At 60.1% G+C, this 24914-nt stretch overlaps 2 protein-coding genes and 1 long non-coding RNA gene across 4 annotated transcripts in view; 2 read left to right on the top strand and 1 right to left on the bottom strand.

Annotated features, from left to right (window-relative positions):
* The first annotated feature begins 2346 nt into the window (after positions 1-2346).
* On the top strand, positions 2347-11077 carry LOC127394196 (AN1-type zinc finger protein 5-like). 2 transcript variants are annotated; one of them, XM_051640036.1, is made up of 8 exons: positions 2347-2440; positions 2820-3108; positions 4372-4545; positions 5209-5337; positions 5873-5966; positions 6668-6786; positions 8387-8497; positions 10314-11077. In XM_051640036.1, the coding sequence occupies exons 3-8, from the start codon at positions 4395-4397 to the stop codon at positions 10460-10462; spliced, it is 753 nt and encodes a 250-aa protein (XP_051495996.1). In that variant the 5' UTR covers positions 2347-2440; positions 2820-3108; positions 4372-4394; the 3' UTR covers positions 10463-11077. The 2 variants fall into 2 exon arrangements, with proteins under 2 accessions (XP_051495996.1, XP_051495997.1); XM_051640037.1 differs by lacking the exons at positions 2347-2440; positions 5209-5337 and having other exon boundaries at positions 2673-3108.
* Positions 8828-24914, bottom strand: part of LOC127394203 (uncharacterized) — a 69991-nt gene continuing 53904 nt past the window's right edge. Inside the window, exon 3 of the long non-coding RNA XR_007891606.1 lies at positions 8828-8844. This is a non-coding gene — a long non-coding RNA (uncharacterized LOC127394203). The remainder of the gene's footprint in view (positions 8845-24914) is intronic.
* ABHD17A (abhydrolase domain containing 17A, depalmitoylase) lies at positions 13691-23391 on the top strand. Its single transcript, XM_051640028.1, has 5 exons — positions 13691-13807; positions 16256-16749; positions 19398-19592; positions 20446-20625; positions 22437-23391. The coding sequence occupies exons 2-5, from the start codon at positions 16442-16444 to the stop codon at positions 22660-22662; spliced, it is 909 nt and encodes a 302-aa protein (XP_051495988.1). The 5' UTR covers positions 13691-13807; positions 16256-16441; the 3' UTR covers positions 22663-23391.

Below are 24914 nucleotides of genomic sequence, written 5' to 3'. Positions count from 1 at the left end.
GCTCCCTCTGGGGTGACATTTCAGCCGCAGGCACCAGGTAACCCAGGCAGGGAGGTGCTGGGAGGGAGGGTGAGGGCAGCTCCGCGCTGCTGCGGGCTCGGGGCGGGCGCTGCGGCTGCTCCCGCAGCTCATCCCGCAGCTCATCCCGCAGCTCATCCCGCAGCTCATCCCGCAGCTCATCCCGCAGCTCATCCCGCTGCTGGCGGCAGGGACAGAGCACAGCGGGGCTGGGGAGGAGGGGAGAGGAGGGGAGGGGAGGGGAGGGGACAAACCCCGGCTGCCTCGGCCAGGCGCTCCCCGCATTTCAATCTGTGCGGGTATTCCCGCTGCTCCCCTCGCACCCCCGCTCCTGGCCCGGACACAGGCGGGATCTCGGAGCTCCTGGTCTCCTCGCAACCCCCCTGGAAGAGCAGCTCCTCTGTTTCACCTCCCCCCTCCACCCCCACTGAGGGCTGCTGTGAGCTTTGCCCCCCAAAAAGCGGCTTTGCCCCCCGGTTCCTGCCCACCTGGGAAGCTCCTGGGGAGCAGAGGGCTGACATCGGGGGGTGCACGGAGAGCCTCGGGGCGGCAGAGGCTCCCCAGGCTGGGGCTGGTGGGCTCAGAGCCTCTAGTCCGCATTAACCAGGTGACCCTCGTTAGCCAGGTGACCCTCATTAGCCAAATTACTCTCATTAGGCAAGTCGGAGCCGGTGCCAGTGAGGGACCTGCTCTGCAGGGCGGGCAGCGACCGAGGGCTCCCGGGGGTGAGTGAGGGGCTCCCGGGGGGGCTGGGGGGTGAGCGAGGGGCTGCAGGGGGGCTGGGGTGAGCCCACCTTCCGTGGGGACCTGGTGCCACCTGGTGGTCACGGACCGGGGAGCCGGGAATGATCCCAGAGCCGGTCAGTTTAGACCAGCCCCTCAGGAGAGCTCAGTTCCCGGTGCAAATAAATCAAACTGCACCGAGACAGAAACACCACAGACTGGTTTGGGTTGGGAGGGACCCTGCATGGGCAGGGACACCTCCCACCAGCCCAGGTTGCTCCAAGCCCCATCCAACCTGCCCTTCAACACTGCCAGGGATGGGGCAGCCACAGCTTCCCTGGGCAACCTGGGCCAGGCTCTCACCACCCTCACACTCCAGAATTCCCTCCTCATGTCTCACCTCAATCTCCCTCTGCCAGTTTTCATCCATCCCCCCTTGTCCTCTCCCTCCCTGCCCTTGTCCCAAGCCCCTCCCCAGCTTTCCTGGAGCCCCTTCAGGCACTGGAAGCTGCTCTAAGGTCTCCCTGGAGCCTTCTCTTCTCCAGGCTGAACACCCCAACTCTCCCAGCCTGTCACTGTAGGAAATGCCTTTGAGCAGCTGAAGCTGACCCTGAAAAGCTCCCTGAGAGCAGATCCCTGCCTGTGCTTCTGCCACAAACCAAATCCAAGCAGAAACCCTGCCCCAGTGGCCTGGCCAGGGCTTACCACCAACACCCCAAGATTTTTGTAGCCGCCTGGGCCAGGGAGATGGTGGAGCTTGGAGCAACCTGGGCTGGAGGGAGGTGTCCCTGCCCATGCAGGGGGTGGGACTGGGTGATCTTGAAGGTCCCTTCCAACCCAAACCAGTCTGGGATTTTATGTTCCCCACTCATCTCCCCTGTAGCTGGGTCCAGGCGGTGCCTCAGCCCTCATAGCTGGGGAGGAAGGTCCCAGCTCCCTCCCCTATAGTCCAGGAATGTCTATGTCCCAGCCTCTAGAGCTTGTGGGGACAGGGGTCTCACCCCCTCCCCTATAGCCTGGGCCCAACTGTGCCCCAGCTCCTACAGCGGGGTCTGGCTGCTTCCCACCCTTGTACCTATAGGAGGGTCTCAGCCCCCTCAGCTATAGATGGGACATGCCTGTCCTCTGGTCCCTGCAGCCAAGGGGGTCTCAGCCCCCTCCCCTATAGCCAGAGCACACCTACACCCCCCAGCCCCTATAGAAGGGGGTCTCAGCCCCCTCCCCTACAGCCAGAGCACACCTGCACCCCCAGCCCCTATAGAAGGGGGTTCACAGCCCCCTCCCCTATAGGCAGAGCACAGCTACACCCCCCAGCCCCTATAGAAGGGGGTTCACAGCCCCCTCCCCTATAGGCAGAGCACAGCTACACCCCCCAGCCCCTATAGAAGGGGGTTCACGGACCCCTCCCCTATAGCCAGAGCACACCTACACCCCCCAGCCCCTATAGAAGGGGGTCTCAGCCCCCTCCCCTCCAGGCAGGGGGCAGGCCTGGCAGACCCTCCCCCGTCGCCGGGCACCCCCGGCCCTGCCCCGGCTCCGGCCGCTCCCCCGTCCCGCCGGGCCGGGCCCTCCCCGGGGGAGGGCGCTCGGGGGCCGCGCTGCCGCCCGCCATGTTTCCCGGCAGCCCGCCGTGCCCGCCGCCCTCCTGAGCCTCCCGGCCCGCCCGGCCCGGTGCCGGGTGCCCGGGGCCCGGTGCCCGGTGAGTGGGGCCCGGCGCGGCCTCAGCGCCCCGGCCCGCCCGGGCCCTGCCCGCCGCCTGCAGGCCGCAAAAGCCTCGGCCTCGATTTCTAGGCCGGGCGGGGAGCGAGGCGCGGAGCCCGGCTGCGGGGGGTGGGGGTGCAGGGGGGGTCCCGCCGGGCCTGCTGGGGCAGCCCGGCCGGAGGGTGTCGGGGCGGGTGACCCGGCCTGCCCTGGGCGCAGAGCAGCGGGAGCTGCTCCGTTTCAACCATTTCAGCCGGTTTTCTGGCTCTTCTCGGCTCCCGCTCTAGCACTTCGGCCCGGGTTTCAGGAGGTTGCTGCTTCCTCAGGGGGAGCCCAACTCCTCCCAAGTCGCAGCAGCCGTCGCCTTCTCTCTCCAGGGACGCTCAAAAATCAGAAGCAAGTCCTGAAAATTTGCCCGTGCGGGGCAGGGAGCACCGTCCGGTTTCCTCCGTGGGGATCCGGGGCCACTCCCGGGAGGGTCCAGCGCTGCTGGTGCCGAAGGAGTGGTGGGTTTGGGCCGGGAAGGATTCCTGGTCTGGGAATGGGAACGACGGGCTGAGCTCTGCGAGGAGAGCCCCGAGAGCAGCGTGGAGATTCCAGCTGAGGACAAGGAGGAATAAACCAGAGCTGATCCACTTCCCATCCCACGGGATCTCTTCTAGGAGGGTAATTATTTCTTGTTCCTGTTGTTTTGTTCCCTTGGTGAAGCAGGTTTTGTTGGCAGGGTGAAAGAAAGAAGGTGGAAGTGAAGTGGTGGGTACTTTGTGCATCTGCCACGCTGGGAGAAGGGGAGATTCCTGGTACCAGTGTTGTGTCTTTGTGTCCAAGCTGGAGCCCCCTGTGCCACCACAGTCCCACCAGTGTCTTCTCCAACAACTGCGTTGTTTGCACCCATCTGAGCTGGTAGTGGTTGTTACTGGGAGTTACTGGTTGTAGTTCTGGTCTAAAGGGGTGTAAATCACACCATGTGTGGCTGGAAGGAACCAGGGGTTCCCAGGATTGTGACCCAGAGACAAATTCTTAGGATTCGTTTTAAAAGCAGCTTTTCCCCTGGGAAGGTGTTCTGGAATTGCATCTTGCTGCTGGAAAGAAACCTTATTTCCAGCCTAACTATGGTAACATTTCCTTTTTTCACCAGCATATTGTCAGGAAGTACCTGAGCATGTCAAAACTGGGAGTCAATGGGTTCTTTTTGCATCTCTTACATCATCTTCCTGAGAACTAAAAAAGTAAATCGAGCTCAAAATGAAAGCAGATGCTGCTGAGTGTCAAGTGTAACCGATTGGGGTGGGGGTTTGGTGGCATTGTGTGTGTGTCAGTGTTTGCAGGAGTCATTTGTGGTGCTGTGGTGCCATTTCTTGATGCTTTTGGAGAGTGGATCATTCGGGTTTTCCACGTGTGTTTTTCACTGGGGGGCTGGGGAGCCTCGTGGTGCCAGGAGGGGGTAGTGAGGCTGGTTCCTGTCAGTGTTTCAGCCCATCTCTGGGCAGCTGAGCTGTGGGTGGCTCAAAGTCCCAGGAATCATAGAATCATGGAATGGTTTGTGGTTGAGGGACCTTAAAGACCATCCAGATCCAACCCCCCCTGCATGGGCAGGGACACCTCCCACCAGCCCAGGTTGCTCCAAGCCCCATCCAACCTGCCCTTCAACACTGCCAGGGATGGGGCAGCCACAGCTTCCCTGGGCAACCTGGGCCAGGGTCTCACCACCCTCACAGGGAAGAATTTCCTCCTAGTGTCTAACCTAGGGACAAAAATTCCTGTGGCTGCCTCCGAGCCCTGGGTGCCCCTTGCTCAGAGGATCGTGTTGTTGTGCACGTGCTGGCTTCTCTTGGGATCCTTTGTGCTCTTTCCTGATCAGCTGCAACATTTGCCCAAGGAGAGTTCAGGCCCTAACAGCTGTCTCATTTTTTTTCTTCCTGTTTGTAGCCTGGGGCCTTGGAGGAGTGAGGATGGCTCAGGAGACCAACCAGACCCAGGTGCCTCTGCTCTGTACCACGGGCTGTGGATTTTATGGCAGCCCCCGCACCAACGGGATGTGCTCTGTTTGCTATAAGGAGTTTCTGCAGAGGCAGCAGAGCAGTGACCGGCTCAGCCCCCCAGGTAGAGGTTTTTTTATCCATTAAATCTATCCTAAACAGGTGCCTGAAGTGACTGGGACAGAGCATGGTACTGGTACTGGCCACCAGCAGGTTTAGTTTCTCCTGAAAAGTATCATTCCCTTTTCATGAAGACTCGAGCCTCTAAATCAAAGACCTGAACTTTGGAGCTCTCTGGACCTCTTCTCACCCCTCTGAGGGGTCAGTTGTTTTCTTCCCAATCCCAGCTGTTTGTGAAGCCCCATCCCAGTCAGCACCTTCCAGTAAACTGTAAAACCTCACTTGTGCTGACAGCTGCCCAGCTCTGTGGCTATTGCCTGCTCCCTGAGTTACGTGCTGCTGGGATCCACCACAGATGCCTGAAATGAAATTTGACTGGGGAAGAATTTGGCCTTTTGGGTTTGCATGATTTTTCTCACCTTAAACAGGGCTGACAATCCAAAAGCAGGGAAAGAAAAGGACACATCAGCCAGCTGGGGGGCAGTGAGGGGCACAGGATGGAGGCTCTTTCACTCATCAGCAGGATTTTCTTCTGCTGAGGGTTTGTTCATGGGCTTTGCGATACCAGTGAGGAACTCCTGCAGTTTTATTCCTGAGTGGGATAATCACTTTTCCTTGAATTACCCACCCCCAAAATATGTGTTGTGACCACGACTCTTCCTGACAGAGGGTTTTTCTAAAGACCCTGACTTAGATCCTCAGCTGATGGAAACCAAGGTGTTTCTGTTGAAATCACTTCCAGCAGATGAGGAGCTGGTTCTCATAGCTTGGAGAAGTTGCAAAGTTGGGTTTCCAGGTATGTTGGTAGCTGCAGGACTTTCATTTCTACTGACAGGAGGATATTTATGTGGAGTTGGCTTTGCAATGCTGAGGAAGAGAAGGGAAATCTAAGAATGATGGAGGTGCCACAGGTGACTGAAGGCAGGTTTTACCAGATGTTCAAAACCACCTGGTCATGGAAGGAACGTAACTCCTGTGGAGAAACCCACATCCTTCAACAGGGAGTTGGGAGGTCCTGGGGAGCTGAACAGGAGCCCAGAAATGAGGCCTGCAGTCCTTGGGAAGATGGGCAGCTCATTTCAAGGGGGATGTTACAATCCTGATAGAAAGAGTCATGCCTGATCTAAAGGGATCTCTGTAGTCATGCCTAATCCAGCAGCTGCTCCGGGTCACGCTGGGGTCTGTCCAACCCCATCAGTTGTCCCCTACGCACAAATGTGGAGGGAGCAGGAGGTTACAGCCTGCTGAAAGTGCTCATCCTGTTTACTCCTTGCCTGTCAGGCCCCCAAGGAACTCGGGGACATTGTGATGAGTTTGATCTTGCCTTGTAGCCCCCAGTGGTCCCACCAGCAGCCCCATGGCTGCCGACTCGGTCGCCGGGCAGCGCGCAGAGGGAGACTCCACGCCTGAGGATGCAAAAGCCAGGTGGGGGCACAGTCTTGAGGGGCACAGCCTGTGGTGGGGGGGTCCTCCTGTGAAAACCAGCCCAGGGCACCAGGGATGGACTCTCCTTCATGTGCACAAGGGGATCTGTAAAGCAAGCTGGATTAAACACGGATTGTTGTGACCCTGGGTTATCTGGAAGACAGAGACGGCCCTGCTGGTGCAGAGTCGGGTGGCAGAGGGTCAGTAGTAAATTAAAACCTCTGGTAAACAAAGCAGCATCCTGGTTGTTTTGGAGCCAGCATCACTAGCTGTGCCAGGCTGTTGGTTTTCAACTCAGCCTCGGGTGAAAGCCCCTGGTGATGATCCAGCCTGGTGGCTGCAACAGCAGGATTAGGGATCTCACACACGTTTGATAGGAAGGAAGGCAGGACTGCATTGCATGGCAGCCCTGACTCATCATGCTGTTTCCCTGTCCCTGGGCTTGTTTGGATGGGCTGTCGCCTTGGCTTTGAGATATAATTGGGTGGAAAAGGAAACTGAGATCATCACAGACTCGTTCCATTCGTGTCTACAGAACTTTGATCACAAATCTCAAGGGGAATTGGCCTGCTGTCCTCCTGAGCTACCTCTGAGTATAATGAAATTAACTTTGTGGGCTGAAGTTCTCTTCCCACATAACTGTCCATCAAAATAAAATGCTTGTGTTTGCTCTGTGGTTTGTTTGTTGCAAATAATCCCAGTGCTCAGACTCCTGTGACCCATCAGATGACAGCCATGAGCATATCCAGAGAAGAAACCAGCAGTGAGACAGAGGAGTTCACCAAGACAGAAGAAGCCTCATCAGCATCTTCCTCATCAGGTAGACTGATGGGTTTGGCCTTTGCACAAGCGGGAACGACACCCATCTCGGAAGCTGCTTTGTGGCCACGAATTCCAGGGAATGAGTTCCCTCCTTTCAGGAAAGGCTAAGAGGAGCTAAGGGAGAAAAAGAGTTTGTCTCTTTCTGAGCCAGGGAAGAGAGAAAATGCTGTGCCTGAGGGCAGGCTGATAGAGATTGCTCTGTGGGCTGAGGGCTGAGTAGCTGCCAGCCCTCGCCTCGCTGGCAGGAGGATAATCTTCCATGACGCCTTTCCTAGGGAATGGCAGGGAGCCCGGAGCAGCGCGTCCCCCAGCCCCCTGCACGGCTGCTGGTGGCTGCAGTTCCCTGCCAGCTCTTCAGGGAGGAAAGGAGGTGGATCCAGTGGAGTCTCGGGAGAGAGGAGATGTGTTTGTGAGGGTGCCCAGGGGCAGCTGCTGGCCTGGTTGTCCTCAGTGTGACGGGAGATGTGGGTGCTCCTCCCAGGGGGTGTTGATGTGGTTTCTTTGCAAGGTGGGACCCTTGTAGTGACACTGGAGCATGCCTGGGGTTGCCAGTGGAGTTTGTCCTCCAGCTGATGAGTTACAGGGATGGTCCCTTGTGTCCCAGTGGAGCTGTAGCCAAGTGACACCCTCCATTAGCTCACCTGACAGTTTGCTTGCATTCAAAGCTAAAAAAACACTGAGAATTGTTGGTTGCTAAAAAAAAAAAACAGGCTCTAGTCATGGCACATGACTCAGCATTTTGGATTTGGTAACCCCTTGCCTGCAAGCCCAAACAAGTTCACAACAGGCAGGTGAGACACTGGTGAGAGGTGTGGAACAGCCTGCCCCTTTCTTCAGGTTGTGTGATTTTTAGAAGGAGCTTCAGAGTCAGGTCTACAAAGCCTCGCACTGTTTCCTTAACCTGGTCTTCAGAGCAGTGTGTGCTGCAGGTGTGGACCTGCTGCCAGTTGGAACTCCTCCCTCCTCTTGACTTCCCTACCCTGCCTGGGTACTGTAGGAAAGCCTGCTGAGCATGGGTGACCTTTAACAATCTGGCTTTTGGAGCTCAGTTTTCCTTTTGGTAGATTAGAGACAGTGATGAGTATCTGTGTAAAGCATCCTGAGACCTACATACAAGGAACACTTACATAAGAGTCAGCAAAAATAATTAGTAGTGCTTACAAGGGGTTAACTGTTGTTTTTCCCACCCCCTGCAAAGATGAACTCTAGTCTCAGCTGGTTGAGTTGCTGTGCTAAGCTCTGGTGACCATCCAGGTGCGTGTTTAACCTAGTGCCAGGTAATTCGTAGTGTGGCTTTTCTCAGCAGGAGATAAACAGCATCATGCTACCTTCCATGTGCCTTTGCTAAGGTGGAATGTCTCCTGGGTGTTTCTGGGCCTTGAACTTCAGGAGTTTGAAACAAAGAGAAAACCAAGAGGCTGTGTGAGGTGCAGGTCTGTGGAACAAGGCAAACCTCACAGTTTGGGGGCTGTTGGCCAGGGCAACACACGCTCTGGTGCTGATCCAGAATCTGTAGGGCCTCAAGCAGCTCCTGTAATCAAACAAATGCATTGCTTGGTTTCTCAAGAAGAGTACCAAAACTTTTGCCTCTGTCTCAGGTACCCTGCTGGAAATATCCCAGAACACAGCTGAGGGCAAGACAGCTCCAGAAAAACCGAAGCCAAAGAAGAATCGTTGCTTCACTTGCCGGAAGAAGATCGGGCTGACTGGTGAGAGCCTGGCTGTGGGGAGAACTTGCCTGGTTTAGTAGCCCTGTGAACTGATCTCTCTGTGCTGTGGTACTGCCTGGGTTCAGGGGGTCAGTGGGTAGAGGTACTTTGTCAAAAAGTACTTCACATCCACAGGATGTGCTGGGAAATGAGGTCTGACCTGTGGGCAGCATGGACTGGAGCAGCGCAGGGCTGTGGAGCTTATTCAGCATCTTCATGAGAAGATGTTTGGGAGAAGACTGAGGGGGGATCTAATGAATGTCTCTAAATACATGAGGGCAGCAAGAAGGCAGGACAAGCTCTTGTCACTTGTGCCCTGGGACAGGACAAGGGGCAATGGATTCAAACTGGAGCCCAGGAAGTTCCAGCTCAAGATGAGGAAGAACTTCTTTGCTGTGAGGGTGACAGAGCCCTGGGACAGGCTGCCCAGAGAGGCTGTGGAGTCTCCTTCTCTGGAGGTTTTCAGGACCAGTCTGGATGTGTACCTGTGTGATCTGCCCCTGGTGATCCTTCTCTGGCAGGTGGTTGGACATAATGATCTCCAGAGATCTTTTCCAACCCCACCATTCTGTGATTCTGAACAGGGTTATTTCTGCTGCTTTTTGAAGCAAAGGCAGTGCTCCCTGTGGATCTAATTCTGCTCCTGTTCAAGTCAGTGGTCAAGTTTTCCTACTAGTGACATGAAATGAATTAGATCCAAACTATAAAATCCCATTCCAAGACATCCCATTCATTTATGCTGCTCACCTTCTGCTGTTTAGCTTCCTGAGAGCAGGATGGCTCAGGCAGTGTCCTGTAAAGCTTAAAGTGCTGAGATGGTGTCAGGTGACTGGCCCTGGAAAGGCAGTCCCTGAAGTTCTCATCCAGGTGAGCTGCTTGGGCTGAGCCTGCCTGGGAGGTTTGCCCAGTGATTGCTACTGTGGATCACAAGCTTGGATGTTTGAGGGCACTGTCATGGAATAAGTGTGGGTTCAAAATCCTGGGACTGGGCAGGGTCCTCTGGGTGTGGCCTTCAGACCTGCAGAGGGGATTGTTTTCCTGGATGAGTGTTTCCTTAAGAGCTTCAAACTGTGAGGAGTCTCCTTTAGGAATCAACTTGCAGAGAACTTCTGTGAATTCAGGGCATTTTGGATACAAGCTTCTCAAACAGGAGTAAACTGGCACCTTGTAGGAAGGTGTTTGTGGTCGTTACAGCCTGTAGTTGGAAGGACATGAAAGGAGAGAGCAGGACTTGGTGGGGGCTGATCTGTCCTCTTATCAAACCTCCCTGCCTCAGTTTCCCAGTGTGCTGTGATAATGGCAGCACTTCTGAACAGTGTGGTCTCCAAGTGAAGTGATTCTGAATTTTGAAGCTGAAATAGCTCGAAAGTGATCCTAAGGAGGTGAAGGTTTTTGCTCCCTGCTGGTCAGTCCAGATGCTGCTGCAGGATGCCTGGGGAGCCAGGCTGGCTGGGAGGGCTGGGCTCCAGCTCAGGCTGCCTGGGGAGCCTGGTCTGGATGAGCAGTCTGGCCCTGTGCAGTCCCTAGCATGTCCTTTGTCCCCGAGGAATGCAGAGAGCAGCTGCTCTGGGAGCCTTCCCACCACTGTGACAGCTGGGGCTGCCCAGGCCACACGTGTCCTCTGGGGAGCAAAGAATCACCCGTGACCTTCCCCCACACTGCGACTGCCTTTCTCCTGTCAGACCCTCACCTCAGCCTCTTGCTGCCTTAGTGGAGTTTCCTGGCCTGGCAGGAAGGAGCAGGTGCCCTGCTTCCCTTCCTGCCCAGCTGGGCTGGGACTGACAGGGCTTTGTCTCCCTGCTCTTCCTCCCTTCAGGCTTCGACTGCCGCTGTGGGAACTTGTTCTGCGCCATTCACCGGTACTCCGACATGCATGCCTGCCCCTACGACTACAAGGCAGAAGCTGCTGAGAAGATCCGTAAGGAGAACCCCATCGTTATTGCTGAGAAGATCCAGAAGTTGTGAAAGGGGGCTGAGCAGCTGGAACTGCAGCCAGGTGGCCTGGTGCTCCTCCTCTTCCTCCCAGCTTTCCTTCGCTTCCTCCCAGCCCCGTGGGGGTGCCATGGGGACTCCAGCAGCACACACCGACCAGCACCCGGACATGGGGACTCCTCACACCTCTTGGGCAGACATTTGGCATTCCTTCCCTCCCTTCCCTGCCTGTCTGACACTCACAGCTCGGCTGATCCGTTCTTGACCAGCTTCCCGAGGGAAAAGGGACCTTCCTGCCCCACCATTCCAGAGCTGAGACCATCAGACTTGTCTTCTGCTGGGGTGGTTCCTGCAGCGTGGGCAGCTGGCTCTGCTGGGCAGCCCTTCCCTTCATCCAGCAGCTCCAAGTCCTGCAAACCAACTGGGACTCAGGGCTGGAGCCCACCAGCTGCCACTGGGCATTGTTCCCTCTGCCTTTCCATCTCTTTGTGGCAGATATGAAACCAGGAGCTGGGGAATCCTGGCAGCCAGGCTGCCCTCTGCTCCCTGAGAGGTGTTTGGTCTCAGATGCAGAGAAGACAATTCTATAATTTTAAGGCCCTCAACCCCCTTCACGTGCTGCTGTGGAAGCTCCAGGGTGGCCAAGCAGCACAAGTCAAGTGATTTTATGGCTGGAAGCAGATGTGGGTCAGGACCTTTGGGACAGCACCTCTTGCTGCCAGGAGGGAGCCAGCCTGCTGGGCTTGGTGCCTTCAGGGACACCCTGGCACCAGCCCCCCGTGCTCCACCTCAGTGCCCACTTCCCCTGTCAGGTTGGTTGTGGCCCAGGGCACCTCTCCCTTCTGCTCCCTCCCTCCTGCCTTACACCCATCTGTCTCATCAGGGTTGTGCACAAAGTTCAGGTCACCAAACCTCCTTTCCCTGTCCCTGCACGTGGGTGGGTGGTAGGGACCTTTCCTCCCCCGTGGGCCTCTCTGATCCTCCCTGAGAACCTTTCTCCCCTGTCAGCACATCAGCTTGGGAAGCCTGTCCTGCTCTCCCACCTTGTCCCTGTGAGGTGAGAGGCAGGGCCAGAGCCCCAGGAAAGGCTCTGAAAGTTGGGCACGGGGATCTGGGGCACAGAGAAAGGCACATGGGACATCATGAAGGTCTTGGGGTGCCCAGAAGGCAGGTGGGGGCTTTCAGGAAAGGCAGGAGAGGCACTGGCAAGGCTCTGGGCTCACTGAAGGACTTGGAGGTGTCAGGGTTGTTGGATAACTCTGGGAGGGCTCTGGGTGCAAGTGAAGGTGAAAGGAGAGCTTTGGGGTACACTGAAAGCCCCTTGGAGCAGTCGAGCACCCTGAAAGGCACCCAGGGGGCTCTGGGGCTGTTAGAAAGGAAACCTTGGGGCTCAGGAACATGAGCGAGGCAAGTGGAGGCTCCTGAGGTGCTTCAGAAGCCACCTCTGCACCATGCAAGGTCTGCACCTGCCCTGGAGCACCCCAGGGGGGACACCCCACTCCTCCCTGGGAGCCTTGGGACTGGGGCTGTGGCCAGGGGGCTCCTGGTGAACTCACAAACAGATCTGCATGGGTCCCAGAGGAAAAGCAGCAGCCCCTGCCCCAGTTCTGGCTGTGCCACACTTTGGAAGAGCTTCCCTCAGCATCAGCTTGTACAGGGGGGTTGGAGAGCAGAGACTCAGGGGGGGGAAATCAGCAGCCAGGGGAAATCCCAACATCCCAAATCCCAACATCCTCCAGGTGCTGGTTTCCTCCCCCATTGACAGGAATTCTGTCCCAGTGATTGCAGGGGGATGGTTCTGGAGGGTTTGTTTTTCCAGTCTGATTCCAGCCAGAGCAGCATGAGCCCCCCCAGCTACCAGGGGGATTCAGACCTCCAAAGCTGCTGCAAACCCCTGCCTGCCTGCAGCAGAGACCAGCCTGGCTCCTGTCACCCTTTTCCTCAGGTTTTTGCCTCTGGGTTATCTCGGTGTCACCTCCAGAGCCCAGCAGGGGCTGAGCCTGGGATGACCAGGGAGGTGTTGGCTGAGGGGAAAGCCCCTCCTGAGGGGAAGCCATGAGGAGCAGCAGCCACCCCTTGCCTCTCAGGGAGGGGAAGCAGCTCCCAAGGGATGCAATGGGAAAGAAGGGCAGCCACCTGCTTTTCCACCACCCACCTTTTCCCTTTTATTTCCCTCCTCTTCATAAGTGTAAATATTAATACAGTCTAGTTTGCTTGGATGATGTGGATGGTTTGTTCTGGACGTGGCTGTGTCAGACACCAGCTCAGCTCTGGGTTCTGGGGTGGCTGTGAGGCCCTGGGCATCATTTTCCTCATGGATAATAAATAACACCATGCCTGGTGCTGGTGGGGGTTAGGAGCACCCCCAGTTTGTCTTCCCAGCAGTACACAGGATGTGTCCTAGGGGGGGTCCAGCCCTGCCAGGCCCTGGGGGACCCGTTTCCCCCTTGGTGGGGGAGCTGCTCTCAGGTCACAGGGCTGGAGCAGGACCCCATGGTGCTTATCACCCTGTGGGCCCTGTGTCCATGTCCCTGCTGAGGGAATTCTAGAATGGTGGTGGTTGGAAGAGGTCTCTGGAGATCATCTAGGCCAACCCTCCTGCTCTAACAGGTTCACCCAGAGCAGGTTGCACAGGATGGTGTCCAGAGTTTTGAGTATTGTGAGAGGAGACTGCACCACCCCCCTGGCAGCCTGGGCCAGGGCCTGACAAACCTTTCCCTGGAGAAATGGTTCCCAATATCCAATCCAAACCTCCCCTGGCACAACCTGAGGCCATTTCCTTTTGTCCCATCACTTGTTCCTTGGAGCAGAGCCCGACCCCCCTGGCTCCAACCTCCTCTCAGGCAGCTGCAGAGCCAGCAGGTCTCCCCTCACCTCCTTGTCTCCAGGCTGAACCCCCAGCTCCCTCAGCTGCTCCTGCTCACACTTGTGCTCCAGCCCCTTCCCCAGCTCCATCACCCTTCCCTGGACACGCTCCAGCCCCTCCGTGTCCTTGCGGTGAGGGGCCCAGCCCTGCCCTCAGCACTCGAGGTGGCCTCGTTCTTCCTAATTTCTCATCGCCTTTTCCCCTCTTGCCTTTGCTGCCCTTCACTAGACTCCTCATGCAGCTGGGGGGGGGTGGGGTCCCTGTCCTGGCCTCGCCGCCGCCCCCCGCGCTCCCCAGGCCCGGGACACCCCGGGGTGGCCGCGCCGTTCCCTTGGCAACGCGGGGGGGGGGGGGGGAAGCGCGCTGACGTCAGTTCCGGCAGCGGAAGGGGCGGGGCCAGCCCCGGCCGCCCCGCAGCGCCGCCCCCGCCCGGGAGGCCCCGCAGCGCGTCCCTTCGGCAGCCCCGGCGGCGGCGGGGGGGGGGCCCGGCCGGGCCGCGGGAGCATGTCCGGGTACGGGGGGCACCGGGGGGGGCACCGGGGGGGGGGGGGGGGGGGACTGCGGGGGGGCCACGGTCAGTGAGGGGGAGGGAGGCCCACGGCGGCCGGTGCGCGGGAGGGGGGGGGGGGGGGAACCCACGGAGGTCACTGGGGGGGTCCCCCCGCACCGTTCGGTGTGTGGGGAGGCCCACGGAGGTCACTGGGGGGGGGCACAGTGATCGCGGAGGGTCCCATCGGTGCGTGGGGAGGAGGGAGGGGGGAGGGAAGGGGGGGGTCCGCCGACCCACACCGGTCCGTGGGGGGGGGGGGGGAGGCCACGGAGGTTAGTGGCGGGGGAAGGGGGGAGTGGGGGGGGTGTGTCTGGGGAGGGGGGATCCCCCAGTCCCGCACTGGTCAGTGTGTAGGAAGGCCCGCAGCCGGCGGGGGGGGCACACCGGTCAGTGGGGGGGGGGTCCCATAGTCCCACACTGGTCATTGTGGGGGGGGGTCCCATAGTCCCACACTGGTCATTGGGGGGGGTCCCATAGTCCCAGACCGGTCAGTGGGGGTCGGGGGGATCCCATAGTCCCACACTGGTCATTGGGGGAGGGGTCCCATAATCCCAGACCGGTCAGTGGGGGTGGGGGGGGTCCCATAGTCCCACACCGGTCAGTGGGGGGGGGTCTCGCAGTGGTTGTGGGGGGTCCTAGAGTCCCAGACTGGTCGGTGAGGGGAGGGGGTCAGTGAGGGGTCCAGAGCAGTCAGTGCTGGGGGGGCCACACTGGTCAGCACGTGTTGGGGGGGGCGGCAGGCATCTCAGCGGGCAGTGGTGGTGAGGGGGGGTCCTACAGCAGTCGGGGGTGGGGGGCACACTGGTCAGCGTGTGCGGGGGCTCCCCCACCCCTACCGATCGATGTGTGTGTGTGGGGGGGTCCCATGGCAGTCCCTGGGGGGAGTCTGACACTAATCAGTATATATGGAGCCCCCCCCCCCCCCTGCCCGACCCCCAGCTAGTGTGTGGGGTGGGGGATCCCCTGCCTGTCCGTGGGGGGCAGGGGGCACCTACTGGGGTCCCACGGGTCGGTGGGGGGGGACCCCCACACCAGCCGGTGGGAGGTGGGGGTCCCCCTGGGATCAGTGCTGGGGGGGGGGGGGGTCAGGGGGGGGTGTGGTGCGGATCCAGCCCCCCCTCACCGGGCAGGGGGGAGCGGAGGGGGGGGTTGGATCTGCCCCCCCTGCGGGGTGCGGGGCAGGGGATGTGACCCCTGACGGTGCCAGGGGACACCCCGATGTGCCGGTCCCGGCCCCCCCCCCCAACACCCTCTCCCTGCCAAACCGGGCAGCACCGGCGGCTCCAGCCAAGACACCAGCCCAAGAGGGACCCAAACTCAGCCCCGGCCCCCCCAGGCGCAGGCCCTGCGGGGGGGCTGGGGCTCCGGGCACCCCTTTCTTCCCAAGATTTCGGGGTGTTTGGGCGCCTCGTGCTTCCCCCCCCACCCCCGGCCGGGTGGGCGCCCTCCCCTCTCCACCCTTTCCTCCCCTTTCCCAGCCCTTTGGAAGCAGAGGGAGCAAATTCCTCGGGGTGTGGGCTGGTTTGACATTCCTCAGCTCCAGCCTGTGCCCAAACTTGCAGAAAATAGTTGCGCTTTTTTCTTCCCCCCCCCCCTGCTTTTTCTTTTCTTTCCCCTTTCTCCCCCCTCCCCTTTTCCTTTGGGGTCTCCACACGCCTGTGCTGGCACCTGGGGGGGAGTCCTGGGGGGGGGCTGTGTCCTTCACACCACCAGCCATGCGGCTGTTGCGGAGCCTGTGTCTGTCTGTCTGTCTGTCCTCAGCTCCCCAGCGTGGGCCTGTGCGTGGGGTGTGTGTGTGGGTGTGTGTGTGTGTGTGTGCTGGGAGTGTTGGATGAGGTTTGGTTTTGGGGGGTAGGGGGGCTGTGCGTGGGTTCAGCGCTAGCGTGGGGGTGTGGTGGGTGGGTGGGGGGAGGAACACAGTGCCCCTCAGCTTGGGGAGGGGTTTGGGGGTGCGTGTTTGATCAGGGGTGGTCTGTGTTTTTGGGGGGAGGAACGCAGTGCCCCTCAGCTTGGGGAGGGGTTTGGGGGTGCATGTTTGAACTGGGGTCTGTGTTTCTGGGGGAGGAATGCAGTGCCCCTCAGCTCAGGGATGGGTTTGGGGGTGCATGTTTGAACTGGGGTGGTCTGTGTTTCTGAGGGGAGGAACACAGTGCCCCTCAGCTCAGGGAGGGGTTTGGGGGTGCATGTTTGAACTGGGGTCTGTGTTTCTGGGGGAGGAATGCAGTGCCCCTCAGCTCAGGGACAGGTTTGGGGGTGCATGTTTGATCAGGGGTGGTCTGTGTTTTTGGGGGGAGGAACGCAGTGCCCCTCAGCTCGGGGAGGGGTTTGGGGTGCGTGTTTGATCAGGGGCGGTCTGTGTTGTTTCTGGGGGGGTCACACGTGCCCTGACCACTGCCCATCCTCCCCGCAGGCCACCGCAGCCGCCCGCAGACCCGGGGATGGCGGCCACCAGCGCCCCGGCCCGCGCTGGCCTCGTGGCCGCAGCCCTGCCCAGGGCCAGCTGAGGACGAGGCCTCGTCGTCATTCCCGGCCTCTATCCTGTTTGGATCCTCCCTGGCTCCGGGCGAGGCTGCTGCTGCTTTTCCTCGTTGCCGTCATGAACGGGCTGTCGATCAGTCAGCTCTGCTGCCTCTTCTGCTGCCCGCCCTGCCCCAGCCGCATCGCTGCCAAGCTGGCCTTCCTGCCCCCCGAGCCCACCTACGCCGTGGTGCCCGAGCCCGAGGGCAGCGCCAGCACCGGCTCCCTGCGCGGCGCCGCCGCGGGGCGCTGGAAGCTGCACCTGAAGGACCGGGCGGATTTTCAGTATTCCCAACGGGAACTGGACAACATCGAGGTGTTCGTCACCAAGAGCAGCCGAGGGAACCGCGTCGGTTGCATGTACGTCCGTTGCGTGCCGGGAGCCAGGTGAGTCGCCCGGGGTGTGCTGGCCCAGGGCGTTCTGCCCCTCTGCTCTGCCCTGGGGAGGCCTCACCTGGAGAACTGGGTCCAGTTCTGGGCTCCCCAGTTCGTGAAGGACAAGGAGCTACTGGAGAGAGTCCAGCCCAGGGCACTGAGATGCTGAGGGGGCTGGAGCATCTGCCTGGGAGGAAAGGCTGGGAGAGCTGGGGCTGCTCAGCTGAGAGAAAAGGAGGCTGAGGGGGGATCTGCTCAGTGCTGGTGAATATCTCCAGGGGGTGGCAGGAGGATGGGGCCAGACTCTGCTCAGGGGTGCCCCGGGACAGGACAAGGGGCAATGGGCACAAACTGGAGCACGGGAGGGTCAAGCTAAACATGAGGAAACACTTCTTGAGCGTGAGGGTGACAGAGCCCTGGGACAGGCTGCCCAGAGAGGCTGTGGAGTCTCCATCCCTGGAGACATTCCAACCCCACCTGGATGTGTTCCTGTGGGATCTGCTCTAGGGGATCCTGCTCTACAGGGGCTTGGACTGGATGATCTCCAGAGGTTCCTTCTAACCCTGACCACTCTGTGACTCTTATGACTGGGCTGATGAAGCACTGGCAGGGACGGTGCCATCCTGCTCTCTCCTCCAGCCAAGTGCCACCTCCCTGCCCCGGGCTGAGCCGGCGCCTTGCCGAAGGAGCTGGTCCTGCCCGTGGGGTTTGGAGGCTCCTGTGGAGCAGGTGAGCTCAGCTCCCAGGACCGGTCTGGCTTGTGCCTGCAGTTGGGAATGGGGTTACAGAGGGAGCGGAGGCAAAGCTGGAGCCTGTGGAGATGCAAGGATTCCCTCAGCTGTCCCACAGATCCCCCCTGGTGTCACACTGGGGACAAAATGCTCCAGTTGTCTGTGTGAGGCTCTTGGTGAGCACCAGGGAGTCTGCACTGGCCACTTGCCCTCTGTCCCCAGCCCCATGGTGAGCGTGTGGGTGGCAGGAGCCTGTGCTGGCCAGGGGACACCTACAGAGGACCGGGTCTGTGCCCTGGGTCTGATCCAAGGCACATGTGATTCCTCACAGTGAGGGTGAAAGCCAGGAGGGGTTTAGGCACAACTGGTCACCCCTGTGGATCCTTAAAGTGAGAAGCTGGAGTGGAGCAGCCCAGGGTGTGGGATGGAGAAACCCTCCCAGCTGCCGCTGTCCAGGCATGAGGGGATGGGAGGGGACAGGAGAGGACTCAGCAGCTGCTCCCTGAGCTGGTGGCACAGCTTGGGCAGAGAGAGGCCAGGTCCCAAAGCCTGCAGCACCCAGCTGAGCCTGCCCTCCAGTGTCCCTCTGGGAGCAACATGTCCTCCGAGGAACGGCATCCACAGAGACCTTCCAGATTGTCCCTCACCCTGCCGATGGCTTCGGAGCCACTGGGTGGGCTTGGGGTGAGGGGTGTTTGGCTGTTGGGGGGCTGCAGAGCTGTGTTACAGGAGGCCTCCCCAGGTCACCCACTGGGGATGGCTGCTCTGGTGTCACAGCTCCCTGGAGAGAGGAAACCATCAGGTGGTGCTGCCTGCACATTCTCCTGCCCTGGCCAGGCTCAGTGCTGGCTCCGCTCCCAACTGCCCCAACCTGGGGGGAAACTGGTCCTCCCAATCCCCCTGGGGCATCAGGTCTGGCTTGTCATCTGTCCTCCCTTCAGCTCAGCCTGCCACCACCCTCCTGCTGGGGCTTTCTGGGCCATCCAGGCTGGGATGTGGAGGCTCAACCTCCCACAGACCTCTTGGACTAATGGTGGGGACTCAGAGGGAAGTGGGTCCTGCTCCCTCCCACTGGCAGGAGGGAGCCAAGCTTCCAGCCATGAGCTATTAGTGTTAATTTTTATGATTAACATTGTTTTCCCCCTTATGGTGGAAATTTCTTGTGCCTTGTCACTCCCACAATTCCCTTCTCTCCCAGTGCCTGGTGTCTTGCCAGACTCAGGGGAGAAAAAAAAGAAATCTGCTGTCAGAATTCTGACTTGAAATCCCCAGTGGGCAAACGGCCCCAAATCCTGAGCTTTTTTACCAAAAATAGGCTCAAAAACTTGAACAGAATCAGCCTGTCCTCAGGCTGCCTGTTTGTGCTGGGAGTGAGCCCCTGGCCCTGGTGGTGAGGAGGGTCTGGGTATTGTAGAATCATCATGGAATCATAGAAGGGTTTGTGTTGGAAGGGACCTTGAAGATCATCTAGATCCATCCCCCTGCACGGGCAGGGACACCTCCCACCAGCCCAGGCTGCTCCAAGCCCCATCCAACCTGCCCTTCAACACTGCCAGGGATGGGGCAGCCGCAGCTTCCCTGGGCAACCTGGGCCAGGCTCTCACCACCCTCACACTCCAGAATTCCCTCCTCATGTCTCACCTCAATCTCCCTCTGCCAGTTTTCATCCCTCCCCCCTTGTCCTCTCCCTCCCTGCCCTTGTCCCAAGTCCCTCCCCAGCTTTCCTGGAGCCCCTTCAGGCCCTGGATGGCTGTTATGAAGTGTCCCGAATGCTGGGGATGGACGGGGGGTGTCATGATGACCTTCCTTGGTGGCCAGTGTTGGCTCTTGGTGTCCCAGGGTTTGGCTTTTGCCCCCTGAAGCCCATGTCCTGGCTGGTGCTGCTGTCCCCACGCGTCCCTCGTTAACCCGTCTCCCCCGGTGCTGCAGGTACACGGTGCTCTTCTCTCACGGCAACGCCGTGGACCTGGGGCAGATGAGCAGCTTCTACATCGGGCTGGGCACCCGAATCAACTGCAACATCTTCTCCTACGACTACTCGGGCTATGGTGTGAGCACGGGGAAGCCCTCGGAGAGGAACCTCTACTGCGACATCGACGCGGCCTGGCAGGCGCTGCGGACGCGGTGAGCGGGGCAGGGGGAGGGAGCGTGGCCAGGAAAAACCTGCAGGCAGGAAATCTGGAGAACAGGAAATGTCCCGGAGAGGGAACCCTGGCTGCTCCTAACGGGAAGGGATGGCCGGAAAACAGCTGCAAGGGAGTGGGGCAAGGGTGCTGGGGGGGTGTCACCTTGCTGGGGGTGCTGGCACAAGCGGTGCGCCCTGTCTGGTTGTTGCCAGGCTTTGGTTGTTGCCAGGCTCTGGGTGTTGCCAGGCTTTGGTTGTTGCCAGGCTCTGGGTGTTGCCAGGCTCTGGGTGTTGCCAGGCTCTGGGTGTTGCCAGGCTCCTCCTGGCTGTGCTCAGCCCTGGTTCCCAGGCTGGGCTGGAGGTGCAGCCCCATGGTGGGCTCTGCCCCAGGACCTGTGAGCCCCCTCTGTGACCCTGGCCAGGCTCAGCCTTGACCCCCCCCACAACTTGTTGAATCCCAGGCTGATTTGGATTGGAAGGGACCTTAAAGATCATCTGGATCCAACCCCCCTGCATGGGCAGGGACACCTCCCACCAGCCCAGGCTGCTCCAAGCCCCATCCAACCTGCCCTTCAACACTGCCAGGGATGGGGCAGCCACAGCTTCCCTGGGCAACCTGGGCCAGGGTCTCACCAGAGACACCTGGCAGCTCAGCCCTGGCTGGTACCTGCTCCCACCAGGGGTGCAGGGGCAGCTGCTTTGGCCCAGCCCTGAGGAGCTGGAGGGAGCTGGTGGGACAACTCACTCTCTCCACCTCAGGAAGCCTTACAGGGTGCTGTGGCCAAAGCAAGTGGACACCCTGGGCTGGATCTCCTGCCGATGTGGGCTCTGACCTGCCCTCTCCTCTCCCAGGTATGGGATCAGCCCAGAGAACATCATTTTGTACGGGCAGAGCATCGGGACGGTGCCCACGGTGGACCTGGCCTCGCGCTACGAGTGCGCTGCCATCGTGCTGCACTCCCCCCTCACCTCTGGCATGAGAGTCGCCTTCCCTGAGACCAAGAAGACCTACTGGTTTGATGCCTTCCCCAAGTGAGTGGCCTGAGGAGAAGGGAGGGGGTGAGCTCTGCAGGGGCAGTGCCCAGACCAGCTGTTCTGGCCACCACCAGCCCTGGCCACCAAGAGGGTTATGGTGAAAACTGTGAACTTGTGTCATGGTGTGGTTTGGGTGTGAAGGGACCCTAAAGATCATCCAGTCCCAACCCCCCTGCATGGGCAGGGACACCTCCCACCAGCCCAGTGGGTGCCTCATCCAACCTGCCCTTCAACACTGCCAGTGGTGGGACATCCACATGTTTCCCATGATAGGTTTAAACATGCCCGTTGGGATCCCCCTGTCTTGTCTTTGGTCCCCTCCAGGGCACTGTAACCTTCCCTGGGGACACTGTCCCCTCTCCTCATCATGCCGTGTCCCACATGTCCCCTGGTAGCATCAGCTGAGCCCTCTTAGAATCATAGAATGTGTTGGGTTGGAAGGGACCTCAAAAGGTCATCTAGTCCAACCCCTACAATCAGCAGGGACATCTCACACTAGACCAGGTTGCTCAGAGCCCCATCAAGCCTGACCTTGAATGTCTCCAGGGATGGGGCCTCCACCACCTTCCTGGACAATCCATTCCAGTGATCCACCACCCTCATATTCAAGAACTTTTTCCTGATGTCCACCCTAACCCTACCCTTTTCTGGCTTGACACCATCCCCCCTTGTCCTGTTGTTACACACCCTGTGGACAGCTCTTCCCCAGCCTTCTCACAGGCCCCTTCAGGCACTGGGAGGTGCTCTAAGGTCCCCCCGGCGTTCTCTTCAGACTGAACAACCCCAACTCCCTCAGCCTGTCTTCATAAGAGGGGTGTTCCAGCCTCTGATCGTTTTCCTTGCTCTTTTGTGCCTTTGCCCATCAGCTTTGGGGCTGTCCCCCTGGCCCTGTCAGCTTCCAAAGCCCTGGGGGGTCCCTGGGACCCCTCCCTCCCCCAGGGGTAATTTCTAGGGCTTTTTTCCCCCTGGTGCAGGGTGGGGGCAGTGGCAGGAAGGGCAGCTCTGAGGTGGGATGAGCTCTTGCTTTGCCTCTGCCTTGCAGTGGGACCCGAGGGACAGTCCCTCAGCTGGGAGCCACCAGTTCCTGCTCTGCATCCCAGCCCTGCTCCCCAGTCCTCCCAGCCCTGCTCCCAGTCCTCCCAGCCCTGCTCCCCAGTCCTCCCAGCCCTGCTCCCGGTCCTCCCAGCCCTGCTCCCCAGTCCTCCCAGCCCTGCTCCCCAGTCCTCCCAGCCCTGCTCCCCAGTCCTCCCAGCCCTGCTCCCCAGTCCTCCCAGCCCTGCTCCCAGTCCTCCCAGCCCCTCTCCCAGTCCTCCCACTCCTCCTCCCAGTCCTCCCAGCCCCTCTCCCAGGGCTCCCAGTCCTCCCACTCCTCCTCCCAGTCCTCCCAGCCCTGCTCCTGGTCCTCCCAGCCCTGCTTCCCAGTCCTCCCAGCCCTGCTCCCAGTCCTCCCAGCCCTGCTCCTGGTCCTCCCAGCCCAGCCCAGCTCATTCCAACATGGGGGGGCCCTGGGCTCCCTCTGTCCTGCAGCCTTTTCCCTCAGCCCTGCCTGGGTCCCCTGAGGCTTTTGTCACTGCATCTGGTCCTCGTCTGTCACACTGAGAGAGAACTTGTCCTGGAGCTCCTCCTTGGCAGGAGACCCATGTTCCCCCTGCTCTGCTGTGATCAAAGAGCATTTCCCAGTCTCTTTCCCTGGGGGAAGGTGTTTTTATTTTGGGGGGGCGAGGGGGGCACGGAACAACCAGGAATGCCTTGATCCCTCGACTTAACCCCCCTTTCTCCCACCTCTTCCCCGCCCACCGTCTTGGCAGCATCGAGAAGATCTCCAAGATCACCTCTCCTGTCCTGATCATCCACGGCACAGAGGACGAGGTCATTGACTTCTCCCACGGGCTGGCCCTGTTCGAGCGCTGCCCCAAGGCGGTGGAGCCGCTCTGGGTGGACGGGGCCGGGCACAATGACATTGAACTCTACAGCCAGTACCTCGAGCGCCTTCGGAAATTCATCTCCCAGGAGCTGCCCAGCCAACGCACCTAGCCGGGGGAGGGGGGGGGCAGGCTCGGTTGTCTGCCTGTTTCTCCAGTTCTCCCAGTGCCCTTCTCCCACGTCCTTGCTGCTTGGAGGTGCAACGAGTCCGTACAGCCTCAGCTGCAAGCTCGGGAGAGGGCAGGATGGAGCAGATGGAGCCTTTCCCCTTGGACATGAGCACAACTGGTCCCACTCCTGGTGTCAGCCCTGGCGCTGCTGGCACCACCAGCCTGGCGAGAGATGGCAGCTCCCTCCTTCCCCCTTCCCAGGACGATGGGATCACACCTTCTTGAGGATGAATCCTTGGCTCCAGACACCTCCTCATCCCCTCTCCTAAAGCAGCAAACTCCTGAATTGCTCCTGGCTGCTCCCACGCTCTGACTATAGCAATAAGGCGAGTGGGAGAGGGGTGGGGGGCTCAGCCCCCTCCCCAGCATTGCTGCCGGATGGAGGAGGTGGGAATTCCTGCTCTCGATGGGAATTCCCGGGAGCGGTGCCGGTGGTGACAGGGTGCCTGGTCTTCACCCTGCAGCAGGGGCAGAGCCCTGTCCCCGAGGGCAATTTGGGGATACTTGGAGGAGGTAGCCCCCCCCCCCCCCAGCCTGGCCCTGCTCTGCCTTCTCAGAGCACCCCCCGTGGGCAGGTCACCCCTGGAAAGCCTCCTCCTCCGTTGTGCTCGCTCGGGAAGTGGGGTGAGGGCACCGGGCACCCAATAAAGAGCAGAGGTTTCATGTTTTACCTGTGTGTGCCTGTGCCCCCCCCCCCCAGGAGGAGCAGCCCCAGCCCCTGGGGGTCCAACCCTTCCCCTGTCCCTTGGCTGTCACCCTCCTCTGGGGACCAGGCACCCCAAGGTGCCAGCAGGAGGGGAAGGAGATGTTGCCCCCCCTGGTAACCAGGCTGCAAAGGTCTCTCTCTCCAAGTGGGGCTGTGGGGACAAGAGGGACCCGTTACCCCACCAGCCCCTGTCCTGTGTTGTTGGGACAGCCCATGGGATCATGGGTGCAGAGGTGGGGATGGCCACAGCCTCCCTCCAGCAGTGCCCTGGGGGGTTTGGGTGAAGGGGATTGTCCCCACGGCGTGGTCCCAAGTGGGCAGGGTGGCCCTGGGGGAAGCAAATCTCTGTGACCTGCTCTGTGCCCTGGCTGCACGGGGACCTGGGTGGTGCTGGGGGTGTGCTGGATGGGTGGGCAGGTTGGGGCACCCCCATCCCCTCCCAGCAGGACATTTGTGCTTTCTGGGTCAGCACCTGCTCTGAAATTCCAACACCCCCCCCCCCCCGCCCCCCCCCCCCCGAGGATGAGCAGCTCCACGTGTCCAGGGGTTTTCCTGCCCCTTGCCCCAACCCAAAGAGCAAAGCAGAGCTCTGCCCCTCCCTGGGGACCCTCGCGGGGCTCCCCAGTGCCAGCTGCCCCCCTCGGTGTCCCCAGCACCCTCGTGTCCCCTCCCTGGAGCAGCTCATGTGAGGAGTGATAATCTCCTTAGGCAGCTCCTGGAGGGGCTCAGGGGCCTCGTGCTGGGGCCCCTTCTGCAGCCCCGAGCTCAACTGTTCCCATTGTTTGGGGCTGGGAGCTGGGGGGGGGGGGGGGGGGTGGTGCTAAGGTGGGACCCCCCTGCTCCCCACACATCCCTCACCTGCCCCCAGGGTGGAGCAGGGGAGACCCTTCCTTAGCACTGGAGCTAAAAGAGGATTTGGGTGTTGGGGCTCTGGGTGGTCTCCCCTCATTTCCTGGGTGGGGGGGGATGTTTGGGAGCCGGGATGTCTCCCTGAGCACCCCCAGCCCCTTCTTTCCTTCCTCTAGGTCACTGCATGGAGGTCCCAGGGGGGTTTGGAGCCTTTGCTGGAAGCTGAAGCCACCAGGGTCACCCAGCCTGGTTCCCCCCCCCCAGCCCTGGCCCCGACGAGGGGGGCTGGAACAGCCCCACGGGGCCCTAATCCTGACATAGAGAGGGTTTGTTTGCACCCGGGGGAGTTTTATCCTCTTACTGCTGTTTCCTGTTGGGCTGCAGATCCTTCCGAGCAGCTCTGAACCACCAGTGAGGGGGCTCGGGGGCAGTGGTTGGGGTTGGGGGGGGATGAGTTTGTATTTCCTGTGGCTCAGTTAAACAAAAAAAAAAGCAAAAGGACAGAAAATCACAGCACGTCAGGGGTTGGAAGGGACCTCCAAAGATCATCCAGTCCAACCCCCCTGCCAGAGCAGGACCAAAACCAGGGCAGGTCACTCAGAAAGGCATCCAGACAGGTCTGGAAAGTCTGCAGAGAA

Source organism: Apus apus, chromosome 24 (assembly GCF_020740795.1).
Source record: "Apus apus isolate bApuApu2 chromosome 24, bApuApu2.pri.cur, whole genome shotgun sequence".
Lineage (NCBI taxonomy): Eukaryota > Metazoa > Chordata > Aves > Apodiformes > Apodidae > Apus > Apus apus.
This window is presented reverse-complemented; position numbering and strand designations above follow the sequence as displayed.

Coding starts and splice junctions, on each gene's coding strand:
- LOC127394196 (XM_051640036.1), top strand. CDS start 4,395: ATGGCTCAGGAGACCAACCAGACCCAGGTGCCTCTGCTCTGTACCACG. Junction 4,546..5,208: donor TGACCGGCTCAGCCCCCCAG/GTAGAGGTTTTT, acceptor TCTTCCTGACAG/AGGGTTTTTCTAAAGACCCT. Junction 6,787..8,386: donor ATCAGCATCTTCCTCATCAG/GTAGACTGATGG, acceptor CCTCTGTCTCAG/GTACCCTGCTGGAAATATCC.
- ABHD17A (XM_051640028.1), top strand. CDS start 16,442: ATGAACGGGCTGTCGATCAGTCAGCTCTGCTGCCTCTTCTGCTGCCCG. Junction 16,750..19,397: donor CGTTGCGTGCCGGGAGCCAG/GTGAGTCGCCCG, acceptor CCGGTGCTGCAG/GTACACGGTGCTCTTCTCTC. Junction 19,593..20,445: donor TGGCAGGCGCTGCGGACGCG/GTGAGCGGGGCA, acceptor CTCCTCTCCCAG/GTATGGGATCAGCCCAGAGA.